We start from the raw sequence: 26,356 nt of genomic DNA, 5'->3' as shown, positions 1-26,356 counted from the left end.
ACACAAGAAAGTACCCGTTAATAGACAAATAGGAGCCTTCAAGTCCTATTTTTACCTATGAAAACGAACAGCCACAATTTGAAGATTATTATATTAATAACAATGCTGATTAATTTATTTAACATTTTAGAGCATGTAGATATCTAACCTTAGGGTTATATTCTGAGTAATTTACATGTTTCAAAAAAATCAGCCAATCAGAAAACAATATTCCCATTATCTCGATTGTGATTGGCCAGTAATAAAATTTCTATATTTTGGTAACTCTGCCATTTTCACTAGCCCCGCAAATAATATGCGCCGACTAAGCTGGGGGAGTGGGGTTGGGGATCCGTTTTTTAAGTTGCGAGATCTGTTATGCGAGTTTTTTTTTCAGACGAAATGTCAACCGCGACAATCAGCATGAATGGATTCATCTCTCCTTAATGATTTGAGTTTTAGATGGTGATTGTGTAGAAGAAATTTGTGCATAAAAATGGCTAACCAATATTCCGACAGAGAACCTTCTGATGGTAAGAAATTTTGCGTCTTTCTGCTAGTTTCCGAAGAGATTCTTCCATTTTCATGGAACTGCTTCTCAATAACGATTTTTTTTTCAATAAAGTTGAGCTACGTGGAGATTTTTATCTTTGTTTAACTTGTTGATATAAACTTGTTGTTTTTAACTTGTTGATATAAAGGTAAATCGTTCATGAAAATGAAAACGTGATGCTGATGATTTTAATAGAAATGCCTCTCGCAGAGACAGAAATATTCACGGAAACTTACTGCAAGCTTATTATCGTTGGTCTTGTACTACTACTGTTGAGACAGAGTAAAACAACTGAAAGCAATCACCGAAAACTGTTTCAGAGTTCGCACAGCTTTCGAAGTCAATCGCATCGGATCTCCAGAAAGCTGGACAACTTAGTAAGTCTATCATAATTCCCTCTAAATTGGGTAAAATGTTAACTTGAATTCTCTTTTAGTTCGACAACTTCAATCTGCTTCAACAAGTCCAAATGAAACAGCTGCTTCTATCATGTGAGTGTAACCATTCACACCTATGGACACTGTCATCGAAATTTGAAACAAAAATATTTTTCTTCCGTCTACCCCCTCTACACTCCGTTTACCCTCCTCTACCTGGCAATTTGGATTTGGACACCCCTTCTCGTCCAGACATTCCAACACTAATCTCACCTCCTAACATGCTCACAAATCGTAGTACATCATTGGAACACCCTCCCGGATCCATAATATGAAAATGGCAAAAAATTTCCGCTTTTTTAATTTCAAAAAGTTAAAATATGATCGTCTAAGTGTTCTAATGAACGGGTGTTTAATAGCCGCCCTCATCTTCTCAGCCGGCTATTATAGCGCTTCTATTTTTTTTTTACAATTCAAAGAGTTTGAATTGTATTGGGGCGCTGTCTTTTTTTTTAAGATCTGTTCACACATTTTCATGATTTTTGAAGTCAAATTGGAATAGTGATTTTGGTCACGCCGAAACAGGAAGTGGAGCGAAAAAGCGAGTGGTTTTGCGGCGTAAAATTTATTCACTCTAATTTTAAAGTGGAGTGAGAAAACGGTGTTTGAACAAAAATTCGCTTTCTCGCTAGAGGTTTTTTGTTTAGATGCGGCAATTTCACTTTGAGTTTTACAGTTTTTTCGATTTTTTGGATCGGATTTTTTCTAAATGGTTTTCACAATCATTCATAGTCCGTTCTTGGTCTAGTTTTCTGTTTAGTCAATGAAAATTCTTTTTATTGTACGTCAGGACTTGTTCTGCTATGTTTTTTTTTGTAATCAATTTTATTGGAGTGAATTTTGAAGCGGGAAATGAAACGCGTGAAAAAATTTGATTGATTTTGATGCTGAACAAAATTTATAATAAGAAGACGCCTATACTCGTCAAATTTTTGTTTTTTTTTTGCCAATTTTTGAGACAAGCAATGCGTGAATTCTGTTTTGAGAGTCTCAAGAATCACCGTTGTTCTGTTTGAGTAATGAAAACAATCATTTCCGTTTTTCATCCCGCTTCGTGGGTGCATATTTCAACATTTTACTTCACGTGCCTTATTTTTGCCTTTCTTTTTTACTATGTAGTGGCTCAAACTCTGTAATTTGAGTGGGTACTTAACGAATCAACGTAAAGGATCGCTAACATTGTGGTTCGACGATTTCAGTATACTTTACGTGACTCTGTTTGAAGTTACTGAAAACTTCTGGCGTTTATCAATAACTGCGTGGGGGTTTGAGATGTTCAGCCATATTTTGATGTAATTTCTACAGAGTCAAGTAACGTTGCCTAAAACAAGCAATTTTCACGTTATGCAATGACGGAAGTCAATGAAAGTCAACTTCTATGGGATCTTTTCCGTTTATGCCTCCCCAGTACGTTATGGACCCACAGATACATAGCACTCAAAATTATATAGTAAATCAGTATTTAAAAATATGCCACGTGCGTCTGAGGGTCGGAAATACTACCCCACTAAGCCGGAGGGCGGGACAAATGGAATAGATCCTAATTTTTGAACCGAGAGCTAGAAATATTGGTTTCAGATAGTATTTTTAATAGCCGCACAGCGATAGCTGGGTCCATTTTTGGACTCCTATTGGTTTTTTTACAATTCAAAGAATTTGAATTGTATTGGGGCGCTGTCTTTTTTTAAAGATCTGCTTACACATTTTTATGATTTTTGAAATGAAGTTGGAGTAGTGATTTTGGTCACGCCGAAACAGGAAGTGGAGCGAAAAAGCGAGTGGCTTTGCGGCGTAAAATTTTTTCGCTCTAATTTTAAATTAGTGAAAAATTCGCTTTCTCGCTTTTCACTTTGCTTTTTACTGTTTTTTTCAATTTTTTGGATTTGATTTTTTTCTAAATGGTTTTCCCAATCCATTCATAGTCCGTTCTAGGTCTAGTTTTCTGTTTAGTCAATGAAAATTCTTTGAATTGTGCGTCAGGAATTGTCATGCTGTGTTTTTTACTTCGTCGAACTTTTTCTTTTTCGACATTTTGCGTGAAATCTTTTTGACTTCTCTAGGCTAGTTTCTCTCTTCTGTCATTCTGCTCAAAGTTCTTTTAAAGAGCAGCTTCGGCAAAGCAATTCAAAATGAAGAGAGTCAGTATTAAAAAAACCAAAGTCAGAAATAGAAACGGGATAAACCCATAAAGCCCAATTTTAGATGCCCGCTATTTGAACGTCGTTCCTATAAGTCTTAGTTACCATCTCTTATGCTTATTGGTATTGATAGTAGCCCCTGTAGCCTCTTTCTAAGAAACAGAAGTATGTTCAACTACGAAATGCCATCAAAATAAATCGGACTTAAAAAATTCTTTTGTACAAAAATCTTTTTTTTTTCCCGATATCTTCTATTCTTTAATCCCAATCATGCTTTTTGGAATCAACGGCGGCTATTTTCCGGCAATCTGCCGGGTATGTTCTTTAATTCCTCTCAAACGACGTTTGTAACAATTATTGTTGTTTATGTCGTTTTCGAATCAAAATTGTTGCTTTAAGGATTTTTTCGAATTGTTTTTGCGCCCATACGGCGCAATTATGCGTGATCAAAAATTATGCGTGAGCTAAATTATAATTTTGAATTATGCGTGATCAAAAAAATAGCTCATCTCTACTTCAAGCAGCTTAACTTTGGTTTCAATTTTATTATTTCGATTTCTTGTCATTATGGTGTCTATGATAAGCTCTAATAACATTATTTGATGTTTTCTTTTCTTTCAATCGCAATAGAGTTATGGGAACGGCGGCTATTTTTCGGCAATCTGCCGGGTAGGTTCCCTCTGGTTTTTGTCAAAACAGTTAGAATCAAATGAAAGATTCTGAGTATAGAAAGGACGTCAAATTTAAACATTTTTCTGTCAAATTCGATTGAAACAATTATTTGATGTATGTTTGGATAATTTTCCCTTTTTTGTTTCTTTTTTTTTCTGGTTTTGAGGCTGAAGCAAAAAAAAGCTTTAAGTATCGAAAAATGTAACTGCAGTTTTGCTCTCCGTTCCTTCGAACCACAATAAGAAGATAAATTAATTTTTAAACTAATTTATATTCAGATTGAGGATGGAAAGAACGAAGAGTAGTAGTAGAAGTAGTAGTAAACGACTTGAATTTACCAATTATGGAATTTTAAAAGTACAAAGAGAGGCCTGTAAGGAAGGTAACTAATAAATTAAATAATAAAAAAATCTTAAAACAAACATTGGGCTAAGATCTGCAAATAGAACAGTGACATTTTACTGACCAAGTGCAAGGTTGATTAAAATTGTTTTTAGACACGCAGTTTTTGAAAAAAATTTCTTTATAAGAAATTTTGAGTTGCTGAGTGGCTCAAGTAAATAGAAGACTTCACAATCATTGAAATCATTGACCACTGTCAATGATTTCAATGATTGTGAAGATCTCAATGATTGTGAAGATTTCAATGATTTCATCAATTCGATGAAAAAATGATCTCCCTATTAGGTTTCTCTTATACCCAGACAAAGATATATGTTGAAGAGTATCGCTACGTAAAGATCTTTGATTCCGCTCAATCGTAAAGTAGTTGTCAGACAGGATGCAGCTTCTTCCACTTCTAATGGCTAAAAAGAAATTGAGTTTTTCTTTTCTAATTGCTAAAGGAAGAGAAAAACGAAATTTTTCGATACCTAAAACAGCCGAAATTGGCTTTAAAAAACCGAGACGGTGTAAATTGGGAGGCTGAGTTTCAATTATTTATAGCTGATCTGAATTTTTTGCCGACATAGTCTAGATTTCACCAAGCGAGATTCTGATTTCACTATGCGAGACTCTGATTAACTTTTCTCTTGACAAACTAATTGCATCGTGGGTTTTGTTGTTTTTACTTCGAGAACTCAAGGTTTTTATAGCTGGAAGCTGCGCGGAGCTATGTTGCGGTGCTCTTGGTTTTATACGACTCGAAGAGGAGTATTGGTTTTCTCTCGGTGTTTTTTTAAAGGAAGTAGTTTTGTCCACGCGGCTTTTTGCCTAAAAGCGAAATTTAGATGAACTGTCATTGTGAACAGATTTTCGCTAAGCAAGAGGAGTATTTTTGACCATGCGCTAGGTTATCTGAATAGCTTTTTGACTTTGTAAAATGTTCTTGAGAGATTGGCGCATATAGATAACTGTTTTTAGCCGTTTTTAATTGCTCTCAAACGAAGTTGGTAGCAATTATATTAGTCCTGTCGGTCTTTTTTTTATGCGATTTTTTGCCTGACCGATTTTTCGTCTGACGCTTTTGACTTTTCGTCCTGAAAAACGGTATAAACAGGTAGCGCCCAGTGGGCATTAAGTGCTCTTAGAGCCTGTCAGCTCTGTTTCAGCTCAAACTGTTTTGGAGACTCATACTTATGGTTTGAAGGGCGGTTCTTAGAGGTTGAAGACACCCCCACTATTGACCCCCCTATTGCCCCCATAGGGGCTATAGGGTAAAATTTTTTTGATTTTTGTCAGCCCTAGGTGTCAAGGAACCTCCTCTAGGTTTTAAAAACCGGTTACTGCGTAGTTTCTAGTGGTAATGTAATGGTTTCGACATTTTACCATCACGAATTTTAGCATTTCTTTGACAAAACGTGCAATTTTTTGACATTTTTTCCCTTATTTCCTAGGGGACAGAAAACATCCTATGTGGTTTGATAATAAGTTACAAATTTTTATTGGTAATGGAATAATTTTTGAACTTTAAATGTCACAAATTTTAGCAATTTTTTGATAAAACTTGCTTTTTTTCACCTTTTGAAATTTTTGTCGTTTTTTAGTTTTTTCAGCCTTAACCCCCTCTAGGGTTTGAAAATAGGTTTCTGAATAATTTTTAGGTTAAATGGAAGGTCGTGCAATATCTTAACATCACGAATTTTAGCATACTTTTGATATTTTTTCCCCTGTTTTTACATTTATAGTCCTTATTCAGATTTGTTGAGCCCCAAGGGTCAAAAAAGCCTCCGTTAGGGTTTGATAGTAAGTGATTGGAAAATTTTTGTTGGTCATGGATTAATTTTCAAATTTTTAACATCAAGTTTTAGCAATTTTTTTTTAAAACTTGCAATTTGAAGTTTTTTGAAAATTTTTTAATCATTTTTTAGGTTTCTCTAGCAACAAGGGCCACAGAATTTCCTCTAGGGTTGGAAAATATGTTACCGCATAGTTTATAGACGGATATGGAATGTTCTTCAAGATTTTAATATCACGAATATAAGCAATTTTTAAAAATTATTTGTAATATTTTCATGTTTTTGAATTTTTTGCTGCAACAGAAGCCCTGGGACCTCCTCCAGAAATTGATAATAAGCTGCTGTCTTGTTTCTAGAACTAATGGGATTGTTATCAACATTTTTTAAGACTCCAGTTTTAGTAATATTTAAAAACTTTAAAACTTTTTGTTTATAAAAAAAAATTTAATTTTTTCAAATTTTTGGAAAGTTTTTGTTCCAAGCGTATGGATCTTTGTGAGCCAGTAAAACTATTTCAGACTTGAAACAGGGATATTGGATAGTCTCTTGAGACAATTAAATGGTTCTTAAGGTATTAATGTCTTGTATTTTAGCAATTTCCAAATTTTTTCAATTTTTTTGTCCTTTTCTGAGTTTAACGACCATTACTGGCCAACGAAATTTTTCAAGTCTCGGAGCTGAGTTACTTGACAGAACTTTCGAGACAGAAATGGTTTTGATTTTTTTATTACGGAGTTCAAAACTCTTTTAAAAGTTTCTTTTAATTTTGCGTTTTTCAGTTTTTTTTCTATATTATTTATTTATTAACAAGGTTAGAAAACTAGAAGTTGCAGTGTCGAATCCAATCATGAAAGATATTCCTGTCTCCTTCTCTCTCTTTCGGCTAGGGGTCCTTTCCTTCTCTTTGTCATTCACGTTTTATCTCTCTCTCTCTCTCTTTGTTGATTCCGCACTTCAGCTGCTGTTATGTGGCGTAATGTAACTATCTTTGATCCTCAGTATCAATGAGTTATAGTTGAAATAATGTTAATCATAAATGATCTAAAAGGCACTTTTAGGAAACCATTGTTAATTGCTCTCAAAAGCACTTTGTAGCAAATATATTAATCCTGTTTGTCTTATGCAATTTTTCTCTTGGCGGATTTTTCGTCTGACTCATTTGACTTTCGTATTCAGAAACGGGATAGAGGTTGCGTCCTGAGGAAACTAAACCTTGGCTAACTGTTGAGGAAGCCAACCGCTCGCCGATCGTTTGAGAGCAATTCGCCCGACGTTAGTCGGTTATGTTTTTGTCCATTTGGTTTTTTTCTTGTAATTTGGTTTTTTGTAGAATTTGTTACTGATCGATGCTCCATTAGTATTTAACTTTATGAAATTGATGCAACAAAGTTTTGCACAGCCTAATAATACTTTTCAACTGTAAAATGGGCTCAAATTTCCCTTTTTCAAATTTATTTTTTGCATTTTTTCCATTAACTTCCTGTTTCGATCTTCGAGCGGACTTTTTTTCTGAAAGTCAATTTATATAGCAACCTTCGATTGGCAGTTCGTGCATTGAACAGCTCTGTTGAAAACTGGGTTTAGGTCAAACGGCTGAACAAATCGGAAAGCGGAGAAGAGAGTTTTGTTTTTGATCGAATCATAGACTATTGTATATATTAAAGGCGAGAAAAGTATTTTGAAAAGAATGTGCTAAGAGAATGAAATTTTTTTGATCAAGTGCGCTTTTTTGGAATCAGTTTTTTTAGGTCTAATTCCATTTTTTCATTCAGTTGTGTTTCTCACAATTATCTTGTCTAGTAGTATTGTGTTTGGAAGCACTTTTGACTATCTGAAGCCAATATTACAATTTTAGACTCAATCTTCATCTATTTTAACCATTTTTGCCTATTCTAAGCTTTCTAGCATTTTTTGTATTCTTAAAATTTTTTTAACCTTTGCGCGGAGTTGTGTGATTTAATCTTGTTGCTTTAGCAGTTTTGGTTGTTTGTTCATTATGATTGATAGTTTTTTAAATTTTGAGGAAAGGTGGTTAATTTTGAGCAGGTTTTGTCGAATTTTGGTTTTATGGTTTTGAAGTTTATCCGACCTTAAGCTTCCTGCTCTATTTATTCTCAGTCAACTCTAAATTGAGAGTTACTCTAAAGGTGTTGCTACTATGAACTGAAACTTCAAATCTAGTCATGGCAAATTTGTAGAACTTGAATAAATTTTTATTTCAGTTTTTGTTCTTAACAGGTTTTAAGTCATTTGATTTTTTTCTCCCTCGTTCTGGATGAGTGACTGATCTAGCAAAGAAAAAAGTTGTATTAGTTGTTTGCCGAATAATGGTTAGGAAGAATTTTGAAAGCTAAACAGGGCAGATATCACATTATTAAATTAAACAAGTTTTCTAATCAATTTTGTTTTTGTTATTTAATTTTTGTTGATTTTGTCGCGTTTTAGTGACTGATTACTTTGCAGTCAAATTTTGTTTGAGTGACTGATGTACGAGAGAATGTTATTAACATTTTTTTCAAATGAATGGCTTGGAAATTGCATTTAGCGTTTGCAGAGTTTTTTAGAGAATTTTGCTTTAAGGTTTTGTCCGTTATCTTCCCTTTCGAGTTTCTTTTTATTAACCCATTTTAACGTGCTGTTAATGTTTTGTTAATTTTTTGTTGCAAAATATCTGTATAAGAGCTTTCTTTACCGATTGTTTTTTCTAGAGTTGCCACTAAAGTTAATTTTATCAGACTGCGTATCAGTTTTTGTCAGATACTTTTCTCATTTTTTCCTGTTTCAAATTGCTTAGCATATATATGTGGAATATGTATTAGGTCAGTGAGGATGGCCACTTTTTTTTCACTTCGAGTCGTTTCCGAAATTCTGGCTATGTTTTTGTTTCGTCGTCTGGCGCTCTTTTTTTGGTTTACATTTGTTCACAAAGCAAAACTGAACATTTTTTTTTGAATGACTTCTTTCTCTCGCTAACAGCGCGTGACGTCAATTCTCTCTCTCTCTCTCTCTCTCTCTCTCTCTCTCTCTCGCAAAAGTTTCTAAGTAGTTTGAGTGAATAGGTTTTGATCATACGTGACGTACCTCACTCAATCAAATGACTTTTGCACTTTGAAACTTAAGTTCAATTTGAATTAATTTAACGTCAAAGGAACTCATATGTGTAATAAAGGTCCCAAATAAAAAGGCTTCTGCTGAATGAATTTTAACAATCTTTGTTAATTTATAGCGAAATGTTTTTTATTTAGCCTTTTGAGCGGCGTCGATTTTTTTTTATTTTAGATATGCATCTGTTTCTATCTCTATTATAATGCGCGCAAGTCTATTCTTTCGCAGCTATTCTGGCAATCTGCCGTCTATGTTTAGAGTTATTAGTTCCTCTGAAACAAAGTTTGCAGCAATTTTTTGTTGTTGGTCTTATGCGATTTTGTCCTTCATGAGTTTATTATGGTTGGTAAAGTCCGAGGAATTAGGTATTCGTAGGCTCTACGTTTTAAAGTTATACGTTTCATTCTAGAAAGTCACTATGTGCAAGGCAATTTCCTATTTTGACCACCACACTTTTCTCACCCCAACGTTTTAGACATCTCTCATTTAATGAAGCTCACCTCTCGAAACTTTAGCAAACTAAAAGAAAGCCCTTCACCTGTCATTTGAGACCAATTCGGCCAACGTAGTCGGTTAATTGTTCTCGTATAAAGTTTTAAGAATTAGTGTAGTCCTCTACCTTTTGCGCTTGAATTTTCGAATAACGTTTACTTCCCTGACTTCTTGCGTTTCTAGTAAAATTATCTCTCATTCACAATTTTTAACAGTTCACTACTTAAAATCAAATGAATTCAGCAACATGGCTAATCTTGTCGTTAAATCCTAACAGCAGGATCTGTAATGACCTCTAATAACGTCATTTAACGCCCGTTAGTGAACTTTGTGGCACCTCCCATGGATTCGAAGCCCACGGTCAGTCGATCAAAAGAAAATTGTCCGAAGTTAGCTGGTTATATTTGTTTGATTATTTTAAACCAAAATCTATTAGCGGTTTCTTGTCGGTACAAAGACAACGATAAGAAATATCTTCGATTTATTTGTCCAGAAATCGAGTTTGTAACTTGATTTGACGATTTTTTTTCAAATTTTTGTTTCTTGTTGAAAATAAAGGTATTGAGCTGGTGTGATAAGAACGACACTTTCTAACTTGTGCCTGTAATTTTTTTTGAAAAAAATCAGGTTTTTAAGTTAATTGGTGTGGCTAAAGAACGCTTTTTGAGTTTTATGCCAACAATACTGAGTATGGGTTAAAGAATTATGTGTCAGGGCGGTTATCTATCCTCGCAGCGGTTCTGATTATCTTATAGACAACAATTCTGAGAAAACCTTTATTAAGCTACATTTGTCCATAATTCCCGCGTGTGGCTTCTAGAATTTAGACTGACTCAGTTTTCCACCATTCTTTTTTTGTGGCATTTATGAAATTTGTTGTTTGTTACACAACTGCACAAAAACTTTTGCCATATGTAGTACCATGCAGTCAAGAAATCAAAATTGATGATGATTAAGAAACCCGTCTAAACTTAACAAAGCTCTCTTTCTCAAAAATGGTAACCAAGAAGTCGTAACCATAGCAACCAAAAGAAGAAAACAACTCTCTAGAATGTTTTGAAACAGCTTCATAAAAGAACTCAATTTTCTTTTCAGGCGGCGTTTCAAAGAAGTGGAGGCTTTAGTTAAAGATGTAGCAGAACGCATGAAGAAGTTGCGCAATACACAGCCACCCGTTGGCAGACAAGAGAGAGCAAAAATGGACAGACAGAGACTACAGGACAGTCTGTTAGAGGTGTTAACTCAATTGAAAGACATAGACAAACAAATATCGGTCGAGATGCGCAAGCGAAATGAAGCGGAGAGACAGCGATTGGGATCTCTGCAAAATAGAGGGTCAGATTTGGTTGACATGAATAGTAGTCCCGTGGCAGGCGATGGGCAGAGCTCTTTATTTAATGGTGATTCATCAGTCGTTGATGGAAGTCAGGCACCAGGCATGATCGATCCCCTTCATCAGGTATACCTAACGTGTAATCCCAAATAATGTCATTGTATTGTCAGAAATTGTAGTGTGTTGTAGTTTTTGACTTCTGTGTAGGCTTCAATTCAACGCAGGCTGATTTCAGATTAGTTGTTTGTATTTTCACGAATGGTTTTAAGTTGTCCAGCTCCAACAGTTTCTCCTGACGAACTCTAATATAACCGAAATTTGCCAATTTTCGTATATATTTTAGATGAATTAATTTTAATCAATTTCTCTTAAACGAAGTTTATAGCAATTGTTGTAAACGTGTGCTTTTTATCAGATAGAGTTCGATTCGAAAATATCGCTTCAGCATTTAGTCAACAAAAGAATAGCCCTTAGACTAGTCGTGTAGCGTTAGTCGGTGTATGTTTAAGTGAGCTTTTTTCTGTTCGATCGGGAATTTTATTTGGCTTGAGGTTAACGATAACTAAGTACTTAACGCATTTTTTATTGGATGGTTTTTAATTGCTCTCAAACGAAGTTTGTAGCAATTATATTAGTCCTGTCGGTCTTTTTTTGCGATTTTTCGCTTGACTGATTTTTCGTCTGACGCTTTTGACTTTTCGCCCTCAAAAACGGGATAAAGAGGTAGCGCCCAGCGGGCATTAAGTGCTCTTAGAGCCTTTCAGTTCTGTTTCAGCTCAAACTGTTCTGGAGACTCATACTTATGGTGTGAAGGCCGGTTCTTAGAGGTTGAAGAACCCCCCACTGTTGAACCCCCCCAACCCTCCTATTGCCCCACCCCCCCCAAACCGCGCTGTTGCCCCCGCATCCCAGTGTTGCCCCCCTCAATCTGTCCCGGTTGCACCGCCCCCCTCCCGTGGCCAGCTACTGACGAACAACCGCTTGCTAAAAACGCAAATTTATACTATTTTGCAATTTTTTTCAAGCTTTTTGAAAATTTTTTGATTTTTATTAGCCCTAGATGTCAAGGAACCTCCTTTAGGTTTTGAAAAATAGGTTACGGCGTAGTTTCTAGTGGTAATGTAATGGTTTCAACATTTTACCATCACGAATTTTAGCATTTTTTGACAAAACGTGCAATTTTTTTTCAAATTTTTGTACATTTTGTCCCTAGTCAGGTCTTTCCAGACCAAGGGGCCACAAACATCCTATGGGGTTTCATAATAAGTTACTGACAAATTTTTAACGGTAATGGAATAGTTTTTCAACTTTTTAATTACACAATTAATAGCAATTTTTTTTTAAAACTTGCTTTTTTTTCAAGTTTTTTTAAATTTTTTTTGTCCTTTCTTAGACTTTTTTCAGACTTAAGAGCCACGAAACCTCCTCTAGGGTTTGAAATTAGGTTTCTGAACAATTGTTAGATTAAATGGAGTGTGTTGCAATGTGTTAACATCACGAATTTTAGCATATTTTTGTTACTTTTTGCCATTTTTTCCAATTTTTAAACATAGTCATTATTCAAGGGTCAAAAAAGCCTCCGTTAGAGTTTGATAATAAGTTATTGGAAAATTTTTGTTTGTCATGGATTAATTTTCAAATTTTTGATATCAAGTTAGCAATTTTTTTAAAAACTTGCAATTTTTTTGAAGTTTTTTGAATTTTTTTTTGTCATTTTTTAGGTTTCTCTAGCCTCAAGGGCCGCGGAACTTCCTCTAGGGTTTGATAATATGTTGCTGCATAGTTCATAGATGTAATGGAATATTCTCCAAGATTTTAATATCACAAATTTAAGCAATTTTTAAATATGTTTGCAATATTTTCATGTTTTAAATTTTTCCGGCAACAGAGGCCCTGGAACCTCCTCCAAGGTTTGATAGTTGCTGCATAGTTTGTAGAGTTAATGGGATGGTGATCAACTTCAAATTCAATTTTTTTCAATATTTGTCCTTTTCTGAGTTTAACGACCATTACTGGCCAACGAAACTTTTCAAGTCTTAGAGATGGGTTAATTGACAGAACTTTTGAGACAAAAAAATGGTTTTGATATTTTTTGCGGAGTTCAAAACTTTTTTTAATTTTACCTTTTTCAGTTTCTATGATATATTTAATAACAAGGTTAGAAAACTTGTTAAGTTGCAGTGTCGAATCCAATCAATGAAAATGTTCCTGTCTCCTTCTCTCTCTTTTGGCTGGGGTTCCTTTCTTTCTCTTTCTCCTTTACGTTTTATCTCTCTCTCTCTCTCTCTCTCTCTCTCTCTCTTTGTTGATTCCGCACTTCAGCTGCTGTTATGTGGCGTGATGTCACCATCTCTGGTCCTTCTTATCATTGAGTTATAGTTGAAATGATTTTTATCATAAATGATTTAACAGGCACTTTCAGGAAATCATTGTTAATTGCTCTCAAAAGCAAATCGGCCAACGGAAAAGCAATTTTTCGCTCGGCCGATTTTTCCTCTGGACTCATTTGACTTTCGTATTCGGAAACGGGTTAAAGAGGTAGCGCCCTGAGGACACTACACTAAACCGTGGCTAGCTGTTGACGACGCCAACCGCTCGCCGGTCGTTTGAGAGCAATTCGCCCGACGTTAGTCGGTTATGTTATTTTTTTCAACGTATTGTCAGTGGTGTGAAGATTTTAGCAATCAAATGGTACATCGTCTTTTAGATAGCTAACGTATAAATTATTTTTGCCAAAACTACCCAGTCTGTCTCAGAGATGAAAAAGATAAAGTTACTGCATACATTTTTAAATATTATTGCAATGTTTTTATTAGTACACCATGCAACTAAAACCTTGAATCATGCAGGTTCTCTGAAAGAAAAACGAAAAGGCTGAAAAGAATAGTAAATAGGCGAATGGCTGGAAATAATTCAATTATTATAAAATTTATCCCCTAGAGAAAGACGAATTTCAAAAGCCCGCCAATTGATTCAATCTAATCCGATATTTTCTCCAATTCGATATTTTCTCCGGAATTTCTGCCACTCATCACATTTTACAAAATATTTATAGATTGACAAAAATTGACGAAACAATTTACGAAAAATATCCGTGAACGTAATTATAGGGTTACAGTTCTCAATGTATACAAGTGCAATGTCAATTGGCAAAATTGGCAGGTGCAATTGCAACAGCAGCAGGTGGAGTACGAGGAGAGTCTGCAGGCAATCCAGGAGAGAGATCAGGCGATGCAGGAGTTAGAAGATGGGGTGACTCAAGTGAACGAGATCTTCAAGGACATGGCACAGCTCATACACGATCAGGGAGACGTCATTGGTAAAATATTTACTAGTTTCTCATTTCGTCTTCTCTCGCGAAGTTTGGAGCAATTATTGTACTCGTGTGTCTTAAATATGCACAATTTTGCGTGACCGTTTTTAACTTTACGATTGGCTTAATTCTTCGAATGTCGACTTTTGCGTGATCTAAATTACTCTCGCCTTCTAATCCCCCTCCAGTCTTTCTTGAGTACTTTGTGGGTCGCTTGTCGGTAATGTTCACACGTTTTCCTGATTTTTGAAGTCAATTTGGAGTAGTGATTTTCGTCACGCCGAAACAGGAAATGCAGCGAAAAAGCGAGTGGTTTTGCGGCGTGAAATTTTTTTGCTCTAGTTTTAAAGTAGAGTGAGAAAACGAAATTTAGAAAGCGAATTTTTGTTTGTTTGAATAAAAATTCGCTTTCTAGCTAGTGGTTTTTGTTCACATGCGACAATTTCACTTTGACTTTTACTGTTTGCCGATTTTTTGGATCGGATTTTCAAAACGGTTTCCCCAATCCATTATAGTTCATTCCAAGCCTAGTTTTGTATGTGAACCAAATTTCCAATCTAGCTAGTGGTTTTTTGATCACATGCGGCATTTTGACGTTGATTTTCTGTTTTTGTTTATTTTTTATCTGATTTTTTTAGAAATGGTTTTCCCAATTCACTCATAGTCTGTTCTAGGTTTAGTTTTTTGTTTAGTCAATGACAATATTTTGAATTGTACGTCAGGACTAGTCCTGCTTTGTGTTTTATTTCGTCAAGATTTTTGTTAGCGACCATAACGTCACAACCACTTGAAATCTGCTTTTTGTTAATTCGTTCATGTTATTTCAACTGAATTGCGTGCGTAACGTCGTTTCTCACTCTGTGGAAGACGATTTTTTGTTCATTTGCATGGTTAAGTTTTTGGTCACACGTTACTTACTTCACTCTCAAAATTGACTTCTTCATTTTGAAATTGACTTTACTTAAATTCAAAAAGATAAGGTCAAGTGAATGTGTGTCACTCTAAATGAAGGTTATTTGAGAGCAGCTAATAGAGGAATCAATAACTTGGACAGATTCTTAATCAAAATATAACATCTCATCCTTTAGGAAAAGAGTAATTTTTTTATCTGTCTTCTTTGAGACTGCAGATCTATGAAGCTATTGCGGCTATTTTCTGGCAATCTGCCAGCTATGTTTATAAAATCAATTCTTTTGAGGCTGAGAGTTATTGTTTTAAGGCAAAGTGTAGTGCTTTCAATTGCATTTACTGTTTCCTTTGTAAAGTTCCGACGATTAAATAATGGTTTTTCTGCTTTGATACTACGAGTTTTCACAAAAATTCGGAGTTTTCACAAAAAAGTTTTTTCAGATTATTAACAAGTCGGTTCATCAATTTGTCCAGCGAATTGACTATGGTTTTAATGGCTTCGACTCCGTCTTCTAGCAGAATTTGTGAAGTGTTCTGTTTTTTGTAGTCGTATGTAAGTTTCTGGATGATTGCAGCTCTTGGAGGCTTCCAATGGATAAACAAAGCATCCTATTTACTGATTTCATTGAATAGCTAAAATTTTTGACTTTGATATCAAATGTTTTTTTTAAAATATAGACTTTGCACTTTGCTGCTCTTTTTTGCCTGGTTGTTAATTACCTAGTCTCATTAATCATAAGGTGCCTATCACATTATTGGCGTTGAGGAAAGACAGAATTGAACGTATCTATGCAAAAATTTAGTTTAATTTTTATTTGTCTGTATTTGCAGTTTGTTTTGTAGACGTATGATAGATTTTGAATGAGAGATCACAATGGTTTTCTATGGAGATATCAATGAACCTATTTTATGATTTCAGTTGATAGCCAATGTTTTTATGACTTTGAAATAAATTGTTTTTAATAGCCGCACAGCGATAGCTGGGGCTATTATTGGCCTTCTCTTGGTTTTTTTTTATTTCGTCGTCATGATTTTTGTTACGACCATATGACGTCAGAGCTACTTTTTGTTCATTCGTTCATGTAATTTCAACTGAATTGCATGTGTGACGTCATTTTTCGCTCTTAGTGGAGCGAGTTTTTTCATGCGCGTGATTAAATTTTTGGTCACACTTGACTTACCTCACTCTCAAAAATGACTTCCTCACTTTGAAATTGACTTTTATTTACTTTAATTCAAAGAGATAAGGTCAAATGGGTGTGTGTCACTCTAAATGAAGGTTATTTGAGATCAGCTAAAAGAGGCAGCAATAACCTATACATATTTTAAATCAAAATATAACATATCCGCCTTCAATGAAAAGACGAATATTTTTTGGTCTGTCTTTTTTACTGTTTTTTTAGACTGCGATCTACGAGTCTATTGCGGCTATTTTCTGGCAATCTGCCAGCTATGTTCGATAAATACTACTTTATTTTTTAACTTTGACCCATTTGTTGACCCATTTGTTCTTTTTTGTCTAATTGTTACCTATTCTTGAGAAGCGGTGAAGTACGAATTTTCTAGTGAAGTACGAATTAGTGTGTTTAGTCAATGTTTTATTTGACGCCTTTTGAACTTACTTTTTAAGATTTTTTAGAAGACTTGAAATTTTGGATTTATTTATTTGTTGTTATTTGATTTTGTTGTTTATCTCATCTCGTGGTCTTAATAATGACAGCTCTCATCGGCTTTATAATGTGACATTATTTACTTTACTAAGTGATTTGATTGGGAAGCATTTTTAAAATTCATACACCAATTATTTTTGAACAATATTTAATTTTTTGAAAGTATTCCATTTGTTCCTCATTTGGTAGACAATTAAGACAAATGTGGTTAAGCGGGGTCGCTACATTACCGAGCAGTAGTGGATAAAACAAGGAAATCAACAATCAGCAAAATTTGGCCTGTTCTCCAAACGCTAATCGCGCATGTCGAACAGGGCCAAATTTTACTACTTGCTGATTTCCTTGTTTTATCCACTACTATACATTCTCTCTATATTCGATCAAAAATCAATCAGAAATCAATTGAAATCAAAAATAGAACAAAAAATCAAAAAAATCAAAGCAAAATTTACATTTCACTCTTTAAAAGCGCTTCACTCTTATTCGGGGTGATCCCCCAGTAGAAAGATTGCTCTTTTTTGCTCTTAAAGAGTGATTCCCTCTTTTTTTGATATTTTTTTAAATTTTTTTATTCTTTTATTTTAAATTATCTATACTCTTTAATAAATTTTTATTTTCTTTTATTTTTTCTATATTTATTCCATTATTAATAAGAAATGATACAAAATTATAATATTTACACGAACAACTTTCCTCAGTTTGGCTAATAACTAAAGGACTTACAGTCTTGCTTTGCCAACTTGGATTAATTGTTTTCTCACTCAAATTTCTACTAAATCCTTTAGGTAGGTCTACATCTGGATGTTGTTTCTTTACATGAGCTCTTATCCCATCATATCTCACAACAGAAGCACAATATGGACAATTAACTTTAGCTGAAGTATAATTTCTACATGTATACTTACTCTCATCAAAATCAGTTATTGGTTTTATATAATTACATTTATTACAACTTCTAATTAAGACTCCTGGGCTAAGGTTAAGGTTAAGGTTAGGGCTAGGGTTCAGGTTAGGGTTAGGGTTAGGGTTAGGGTCTGAGTTAGAGTTAGAGCCATAGATAGAACTAGAACCAGAACCGGAGCTAGAACTAGAACTAGATTCTTTTTTTAAAGAACAACTCCATGGAGAAAAATTATTAGCACAAATTCCACATAGTGTTATATTACCACACACACAATTATCAGTTTTATCTTTATGACATGATTCATAATGATATTTTAAACAAGCAATGTTTCCCGATTTATAGTTACACTCTAAACATTTTATAAGCATTTATAATAGGGTAAACTATAATATTTACCTAATCTTTTCTCTGATAATATTTAGCCACGATTTCAATTAAATCTTTAGTATTATCTTTACATGTCATACACTCTCCTAAATATTTATTTCCTAACGTATTGAGTGTATTAGTTTCACATCTCTTATCTAAAATCAATTCAAGGTCGAATTCTTTTTTATCCCTAACAAAATTTATAATCTCTTCTCTAAATTCTTCATTATTTCCATATAGTCTGGTTAAAAACTTTCCTCCCTTTCTATTCAAAATTCCCATCTCTTCATTTATGCATTCTTCTTGTAGTTTTTCTAAGGGTGTAATAAGTTTACGTGCCTCATTAACTAAACTATTTTTTAGATCGCGGTGAAACTGCTTCGCAGATAGGACTTTGTCCATGTTTCACTATCAGTATAATCACTTTGTGTATTAGCAAAGCTACTTTGTGTATCAGTATAATTACTTTGTGTATCAGTGTAATCACTTTGTCTTAAAGGGAACCTGTTTGGCAGATCTTCTCCATATCCAACGTTAACCAAAGTGTTTGCTCTATTCAACATATTGCTTGCACTCATTTCCACGGCTCCAACAGTTTTTATTATTGAATCAAGATAAATATAACTTAACCCCAACCTATAATTCCACCAGTATTTGATAATTGTTTTTAACCTTTTGCTTGAATCATCTCTTTTGTTAAAACATCATTCTGAATTTTAATATTATTTAAAGTAAGAAGTCTATTAAAATAAAACTGATAATTATCATGATTAATGGTATTTCTATCTGTTGCATTTATCATGAGTGGTTTCATATATGCTATAAGTTTATTTATATCTTCTCTTTCTAATTAATCTTTTAAACTAAGAGCTTTTAAATCAAGGAAACCAACTCTTTAATCATATATCATTGTTCTATTACTATTAATAATAATAATAGTATTTTCCTTCTTATTATAGTTAAATATACCATAACGAAGTTCATCTGACATTCCATCTGTACGATTATAATGGTTACTTTTTAACTCAATAATTATTTTACTAAAGTCATTTTCACAATTATATATCTCATTAAAGTTTTTAAATAGATCAGGTCCATTTTAAGTTGTTAAATAAATAGTATCACAACTCATTCTTGCTGTATTAATTATTTGAGCTGGTTTATGACACATTACAATCATTTGAATATTATAATGTCTTCCTTCTGTGAAATAATAAGCTATATCCTTATTTAACCTATCACCCATATCATCAAGTACTATCACACAATTTTGAAATTTATGCATAATATTTTTTGTGATCATATTTATATCACATTTATTAAACCCAGTATAAAACTTATTAGACTCATTTGCTATACAGTTTCTGTCATCTTTACACACTATAACTATATTTTTATCTTGGTTTTGGTCCCGGTTTTGGTTTTGATTTTGATCAGGATTATTAAAATGGTCTAGTAAATGATCATGTTTATCTCTATATGTTATAATCCTATTTACAAAACATTGATATGGTTTGCCCTGACACCAATTACAACTTTGAGCCCACGACTTATTTTTACATTCATCACATTTAATACTAAACATTTTTTTAAGGAAAAAATACTATTTCAAATATGTTATGATTATTAGGGAAATAGGAACTGTTTAGTGTAAGTCCAGGTCTAAGTCTAGGTCTAAGTCTAAGTTTAGCTGTTAACATAGATGCAAAGTAAAACTTAATACATCGCCATTAAAGTCTATAGGTCTTCCATACTCGTCTTTGATATGAAAATCTATATATTCTATTCTATCTTGAGTTATATTTTGATATAAGATATTAGTTGGTATAATATTTATCAAGTAACCTGGTGGTTTAGTTAGATTGAAAGTATATAATATATCTGTATCTTTACCATTATCTTTAGCTGCAGATATAATATTGCAATAAATGTTAATATTATTGAAACCCATTATCAATAATTTTCTGAGATTTGTATTTACCTTTTTTATAAACTATTTTTCTAAATCCTAGTAATGGGGCTATTGAGTTTTCTATATCAAAGCTCAGTGCTCCTTGTTTTATTTCCATTAAACATTTTATCGTATTCTTATCAGGTTCTATTATAACATTATCATCAGTTTCTTCTTTTATTAATTCTGCTATGTCATTTAACTCATATGCTCCCGGTGTAATAGCTGAATATAGCAATGGGATTCCTTTATAATTATAATTAAGTATAGATGTAATGTTTGGACTTGAGGTAGAGATAGGGTTAGGGTTATGGGTAAAGTTAGGGTCAGAACTAAGAGCCTGAGGTAAAGCTTCTGCACCTTCTATAACAGTACTAGCATACAAGAATTGATTATTTCTCCTATTCACATTAAACACTGAATTATAAACCGATAATCTACTTAAACCTAATTTTGTTGTATTAGGTATAGGTTCACTAAATTTAAACTTTTCTGTTGGCTTTATCATTCTAAAGTTAAGTGTATGTTCTTCTTTAGTTTTAGTTAAAGCATCATGTATCTTTTGCAGTTCCCATAAGATTAAATTTTCTGTCATTTTTTATATTCAAATATTAGATTGTATTTATGGTTATAGTCATAATTATAGTCTTAGTTATAATTAAAAGTTAAATTTTTTATCTTATAAAAATGGATTTTAATTTGGATACAACTTATGGTTATAATAATGATATACACAAAAGTAAGATTATAAAATATAAACCTAAAAATCTAGCAACAATGAATATAATCAATACTAATATTAATATCATACTCAATAGAGAAGAGAATCATTTAAATTTACATGATTCATATCTAGAGATAGAGTTTGTTGTATCAGATGATGCTGGTGGTGTATTTGCTAATGATGCTAATATCAGATTAGCTAATTATGGTATGATGGCATTGTTTAGTTCAGTTAAGCTTGAAAATAGTGGTGGTAGGAATATTGAATATATAGATTATTGCCATCCTAATCTATCGATGTATAAGTTATTAACTAGTACTGTTGATGAATATGAGAGTGGTTTTGTTAGAAATCAAGGCAATAGAGATAGTCAACTTAAAGGTGATCATGTTGCTGCAGAACGAGGTCATATGTATATGATGATTAACATGAGTGATCTATTCGGTTTCCTAAATGATTTAGAAAAGATTATATATGGTTTAGGATTAAAAATAATATTGAAAAGAAATAATAATGATAGAGCTCTATATAGAATTAATACTAATCCTGGTGCAGTTTTTATTATTGAATCAAGATAAATATAACTTAACCCCAACCTATAATTCCACCAATATTTGATAATTGTTTTTAACCTTTTGCTTGAATCATCTCTTTTGTTAAAACATCATTCTGAATTTTAATATTATTTAAAGTAAGAAGTCTATTAAAATAAAACTGATAATTATCATGATTAATGGTATTTCTATCTGTTGCATTTATCATGAGTGGTTTCATATATGCTATAAGTTTATTTATATCTTCTCTTTCTAATTAATCTTTTAAACTAAGAGCTTTTAAATCAAGGAAACCAACTCTTTAATCATATATCATTGTTCTATTACTATTAATAATAATAATAGTATTTTCCTTCTTATTATAGTTAAATATACCATAACGAAGTTCATCTGACATTCCATCTGTACGATTATAATGGTTACTTTTTAACTCAATAATTATTTTACTAAAGTCATTTTCACATTTATATATCTCATTAAAGTTTTTAAATAGATCAGGTCCATTTTAAGTTGTTAAATAAATAGTATCACAACTCATTCTTGCTGTATTAATTATTTGAGCTGGTTTATGACACATTACAATCATTTGAATATTATAATGTCTTCCTTCTGTGAAATAATAAGCTATATCCTTATTTAACCTATCACCCATATCATCAAGTACTATCACACAATTTTGAAATTTATGCATATTTTTTTGTGATCATATTTATATCACATTTATTAAACCCAGTATAAAACTTATTAGACTCAGGATCTATCCAGTTTCTGTCATCTTTACACACTATAACTATATTTTCAGCTTGGTCTTGGTTTTGGTCTTGGTTTTGGTCCCGGTTTTGGTTTTGGTCTTGGTTGTAGACTGAGTATAATTTTAAGTATTGTCCAATAAAATATGTTTTCCCTGTACCAGTTCCACCATAAACAATAGTATGTAATGGTGACTTTTCATATTCAAATCTAACTAGACTCCTTTTCATAAATCCACCAAAGCTTTCTTCTAGTTTTGTGTATTTACTCGGTATTGAATCATATATTATAAAACAAAATATAATTATTAAAAATTAAATAAAAACTACACTACCCGTCTCTATTTTTATATATAAAATATAGACTTGATTTAGACTTAGACTTATTAAATTTATTATATAAAATGCTTATCCTAACTTCTGAGGAATTCAATAATAAATTTAATATTGATAATAGTGCTATGAGAGACATCAGAATAAAAGATATAGGTAAAGATATAAGTCTAACTCCAATTGAAGTAGTAATGAGAGATCAAACTCCAGATAACACAAGTGAACCTAACTCCGACATTATTGTAAATTTACATCCAATTGAAGGTACACATTGGGTTTTAGTTATAAGAAGAGAAGGTGGTCCTGTGTATTACTTTGATAGTTTTGGTGTTGAGACCCCTCCATTATTTTTTGAAGAATATGTTGATCTAGGCTCTAATGAAAGAATACAACAATATGATGAATCTTATTGTGGGGCTTATTGTTTATACATGATCTATCTTATTGATAGAGGATTTAGAATTAAAAGTGCTTTAAATATTCTAGTTAATCAATGTAAATATCCAGGAATATATGAGTGTTTTTGTTTAGGTTGTAATATTAATGTTAATGTTAATGATAATGTTAATGATAATGTCATTGATAATGATAATGATAATGATAAAGATATTGTTAATGATAATGATAATGATAATGTTAATGATAATGTTAATGATAATGATAATGTTAAGGATAAAGATAATGTTAATGTTAATGATAATGATAATGTTAATGATAATGTTAATGATAATGTTAATGATAATTTTGTATATCTATTGGATGAAAAACATGGTGAAACATGGGCGAAGCCCTATCAAAGGTGTAAACCTAACAACAAAGAATGTCCTACTAACACTATCTCTATAAACATAAATGATGATCTACAATCATGGCTAAATGATGATGATATAATTACTGAAGCTGAATTCCCAAATAACTTTAGATGTATAATATCTGGTCCTAGTGAATGTGGTAAGACATTCTCATTAAAAAAACTAATTCTATCTAGCATATATTTTGATAAGCTCTACATCATTGGACCTACTGGTGATCAATACAATGGATTAGAAAGAATAAATAATAAAGCAATTATAGAATTTATTAAAGATATAAAAGATTTACCATCTCCCGATCAACTACCAAAAGACTTAAAGAAACTAATGATATTCGATGATGTTAGAGCCAAAGAACCAGTTATTAATGAATACTTTTGTAGAGGCAGACATAATAATTGCAATATGATATATCTTAATCAAAACCTGTTCTCTCTGGATAGACAGAGTGTTAGAGAGAACTGTAATCTATTTATTTTGTTTGAACAAAGAGGTAAAGTCCTAGCATCGATATATCAAGATTTCTTTAATTATTTTGAACTTAGTTATAATGATTTTGCTAATATATGTAATAAGGTATGGAAAGAGCCTTATAATTTCATTATCATTGATATAACTAAAAATAAAAATATTAATGGTAAACTAAGAATTAATTGGGATCGGAGAGTTTTGTAGTTATTTATTTTTAATTATAATCTATAACTATACTAATCTGTGAATATGGTGTAAGGGATTCTACATGTTTTCTAAATCTTTCTTTAGTATATTTATGAAGATATGTACATAACCTACAATAGAATTGTTTAAATCTAAACTAAGAGATATGTTTATATAATTTACACTTTCTACATGTTTGATATTGATCAGGATTATTAAAATGTTCTAGTAAATGATCATGTTTATCTCTATATGTTATAATCCTATTTACAAAACATTGATATGGTTTGCCCTGACACCAATTATAACTTTGAGCCCAGGAATTATTTTTACATTCATCACATTTAATACTAAACATTTTTTTAAGGAAAAAATACTATTTCAAGTATGTTATGATTATTAGGGAAATAGGAACTGTTTAGTCTAAGTCCAGATCTAAGTCTAGGTCTAAGTCTAAGTTTAGCTGTTAACATAGATGCAAAGTAAAACTTAATACATCGCCATTAAAGTCTATAGGTCTTCCATACTCGTCTTTGATATGAAAATCTATATATTCTATTCTATCTTTAGTTATATTTTGATATAAGATATTAGTTGGTATAATATTTATCAAGTAACCTGGTGGTTCAGTTAGATTAAAAGTATATAATATATCTGTATCTTTACCGTTATCTTTAGCTCCTGATTTAATATTGCAATAAATGTTAATATTATTGAAACCCATTATCAATAATTTTCTGAGATTTATATTTACCTTTTTTATAAACTATTTTTCTAAATCCTAGTAATGGGGCTATTGAGTTTTCTATATCAAAGCTGAGTGCTCCTTGTTTTATTTCCATTAAACATTTTATCGTATTCTTATCAGGTTCTATTATAACATTACCATCAGTTTCTTATTTTATTAATTCTGCTATGTCATTTAACTCATATGCTCCCGGTGTAATAGCTGAATATAGCAATGGGATTCCTTTATAATTATAATTAAGTATAGATGTAATGTTTGGGCTTGAGGTAGAGATAGGGTTAGGGTTATGGGAAAGTTAGGGTCAGAACTAAGAACCTGAGGTAAAGCTCCTTCACCTTCTATAACAGTACTAGCATACAAGAATTGATTATTTCTCCTATTCACATTAAACACTGAATTATAAACCGATAATCTACTTAAACCTAATTTTGCTGTATTAGGTATAGGTTCACTAAATTTAAACTTCTCTGTTGGCTTTATCATTCTAAAGTTAAGTGTATGTTCTTCTTTAGTTTTAGTTAAAGCATCATGTATCTTTTGCAGTTCCCATAAGATTAAATTTTCTGTCATTTTTTATATTCAAATATTAGATTGTATTTATGGTTATAGTCATAATTATAGTCTTAGTTATAATTAAAAGTTAAATTTTTTATCTTATAAAAATGGATTTTAATTTGGATACAACTTATGGTTATAATAATGATATACACAAAAGTAAGATTATAAAATATAAACCTAAAAATCTAGCAACAATGAATATAATCAATACTAATATTAATATCATACTCAATAGAGAAGAGAATCATTTAAATTTACATGATTCATATCTAGAGATAGAGTTTGTTGTATCAGATGATGCTGGTGGTGTATTTGCTAATGATGCTAATATCAGATTAGCTAATTATGGTATGATGGCATTGTTTAGTTCAGTTAAGCTTGAAAATAGTGGTGGTAGGAATATCGAATATATAGATTATTGCCATCCTAATCTATCGATGTATAAGTTATTAACTAGTACTGTTGATGAATATGAGAGTGGTTTTGTTAGAAATCAAGGCAATAGAGATAGTCAACTTAAAGGTGATTATGTTGCTGCAGAACGAGGTCATATGTATATGATGATTAACATGAGTGATCTATTCGGTATCCTAAATGATTTAGAAAAGATTATATATGGTTTAGGATTAAAAATAATATTAAAAAGAAATAATAATGATAGAGCTCTATATAGAATTAATACTAATCCGGGTGCAGTTGGTAATGATGGTAATATAGATGTTACAGATATATCATGGTGTGTGCCTAGTATTGATCTTAGTAATGATAATAGAATTATTGTACAGAAAGGATTAAATAAAAAGAATGTAGACTTTAATTATTATGAAACAAAGACATTTTATGAGAATGTACCCAATGCTACTAACTTCTTGTTTGATCTTGGTATGGAAAGTGGTATGGAAAGACCGCAATATATTAAGTTGACTTTGAAAATAATAATGTTAATGAACAAACTCATGATGCAAGTACATTTCATATAATGAATGTATTAATTAACATATAATGAATATTAATTATGTTACCAATAATTATAATGAGGCTTTTAAAGAGATTGTTAGCTTTAATAATGATTATAATGGGCTATCACATAATATAAAACCATATATAAATCATAGAACATTCAAAAGCAGTTATAGAATATATGTATTTGATACTAGATATCAAAGTGATCATATAGGTCCACAACCAATACAACTTAATTTTAAATTTAGTGCTGCAG

General features: G+C 32.1%; 1 protein-coding gene across 2 annotated transcripts in view; it reads left to right on the top strand.

Annotated features, from left to right (window-relative positions):
- LOC142344443 (uncharacterized) overlaps positions 1 to 26,356 on the top strand; it is a 233,979-nt gene that overhangs the window by 197,271 nt on the left and 10,352 nt on the right. Inside the window, exons 2-6 of one of the 2 annotated variants that reach the window (XM_075396092.1) lie at positions 379 to 512; positions 853 to 909; positions 969 to 1,023; positions 10,649 to 11,012; positions 14,049 to 14,205. In XM_075396092.1, the coding sequence (XP_075252207.1) occupies positions 476 to 512; positions 853 to 909; positions 969 to 1,023; positions 10,649 to 11,012; positions 14,049 to 14,205 (670 nt within the window). In that variant the 5' untranslated portion in view covers positions 379 to 475. Of the gene's footprint in view, positions 1 to 378; positions 513 to 852; positions 910 to 968; positions 1,024 to 10,648; positions 11,013 to 13,996; positions 14,206 to 26,356 lie in introns of both variants that reach the window. The other variant, XM_075396093.1, reaches the window with a different exon arrangement.

This window comes from Convolutriloba macropyga, chromosome 8, assembly GCF_964194025.1.
Source record: "Convolutriloba macropyga chromosome 8, txConMacr16.3, whole genome shotgun sequence".
Classification (NCBI taxonomy): Eukaryota; Metazoa; Xenacoelomorpha; order Acoela; family Convolutidae; genus Convolutriloba; species Convolutriloba macropyga.
This window is presented reverse-complemented; position numbering and strand designations above follow the sequence as displayed.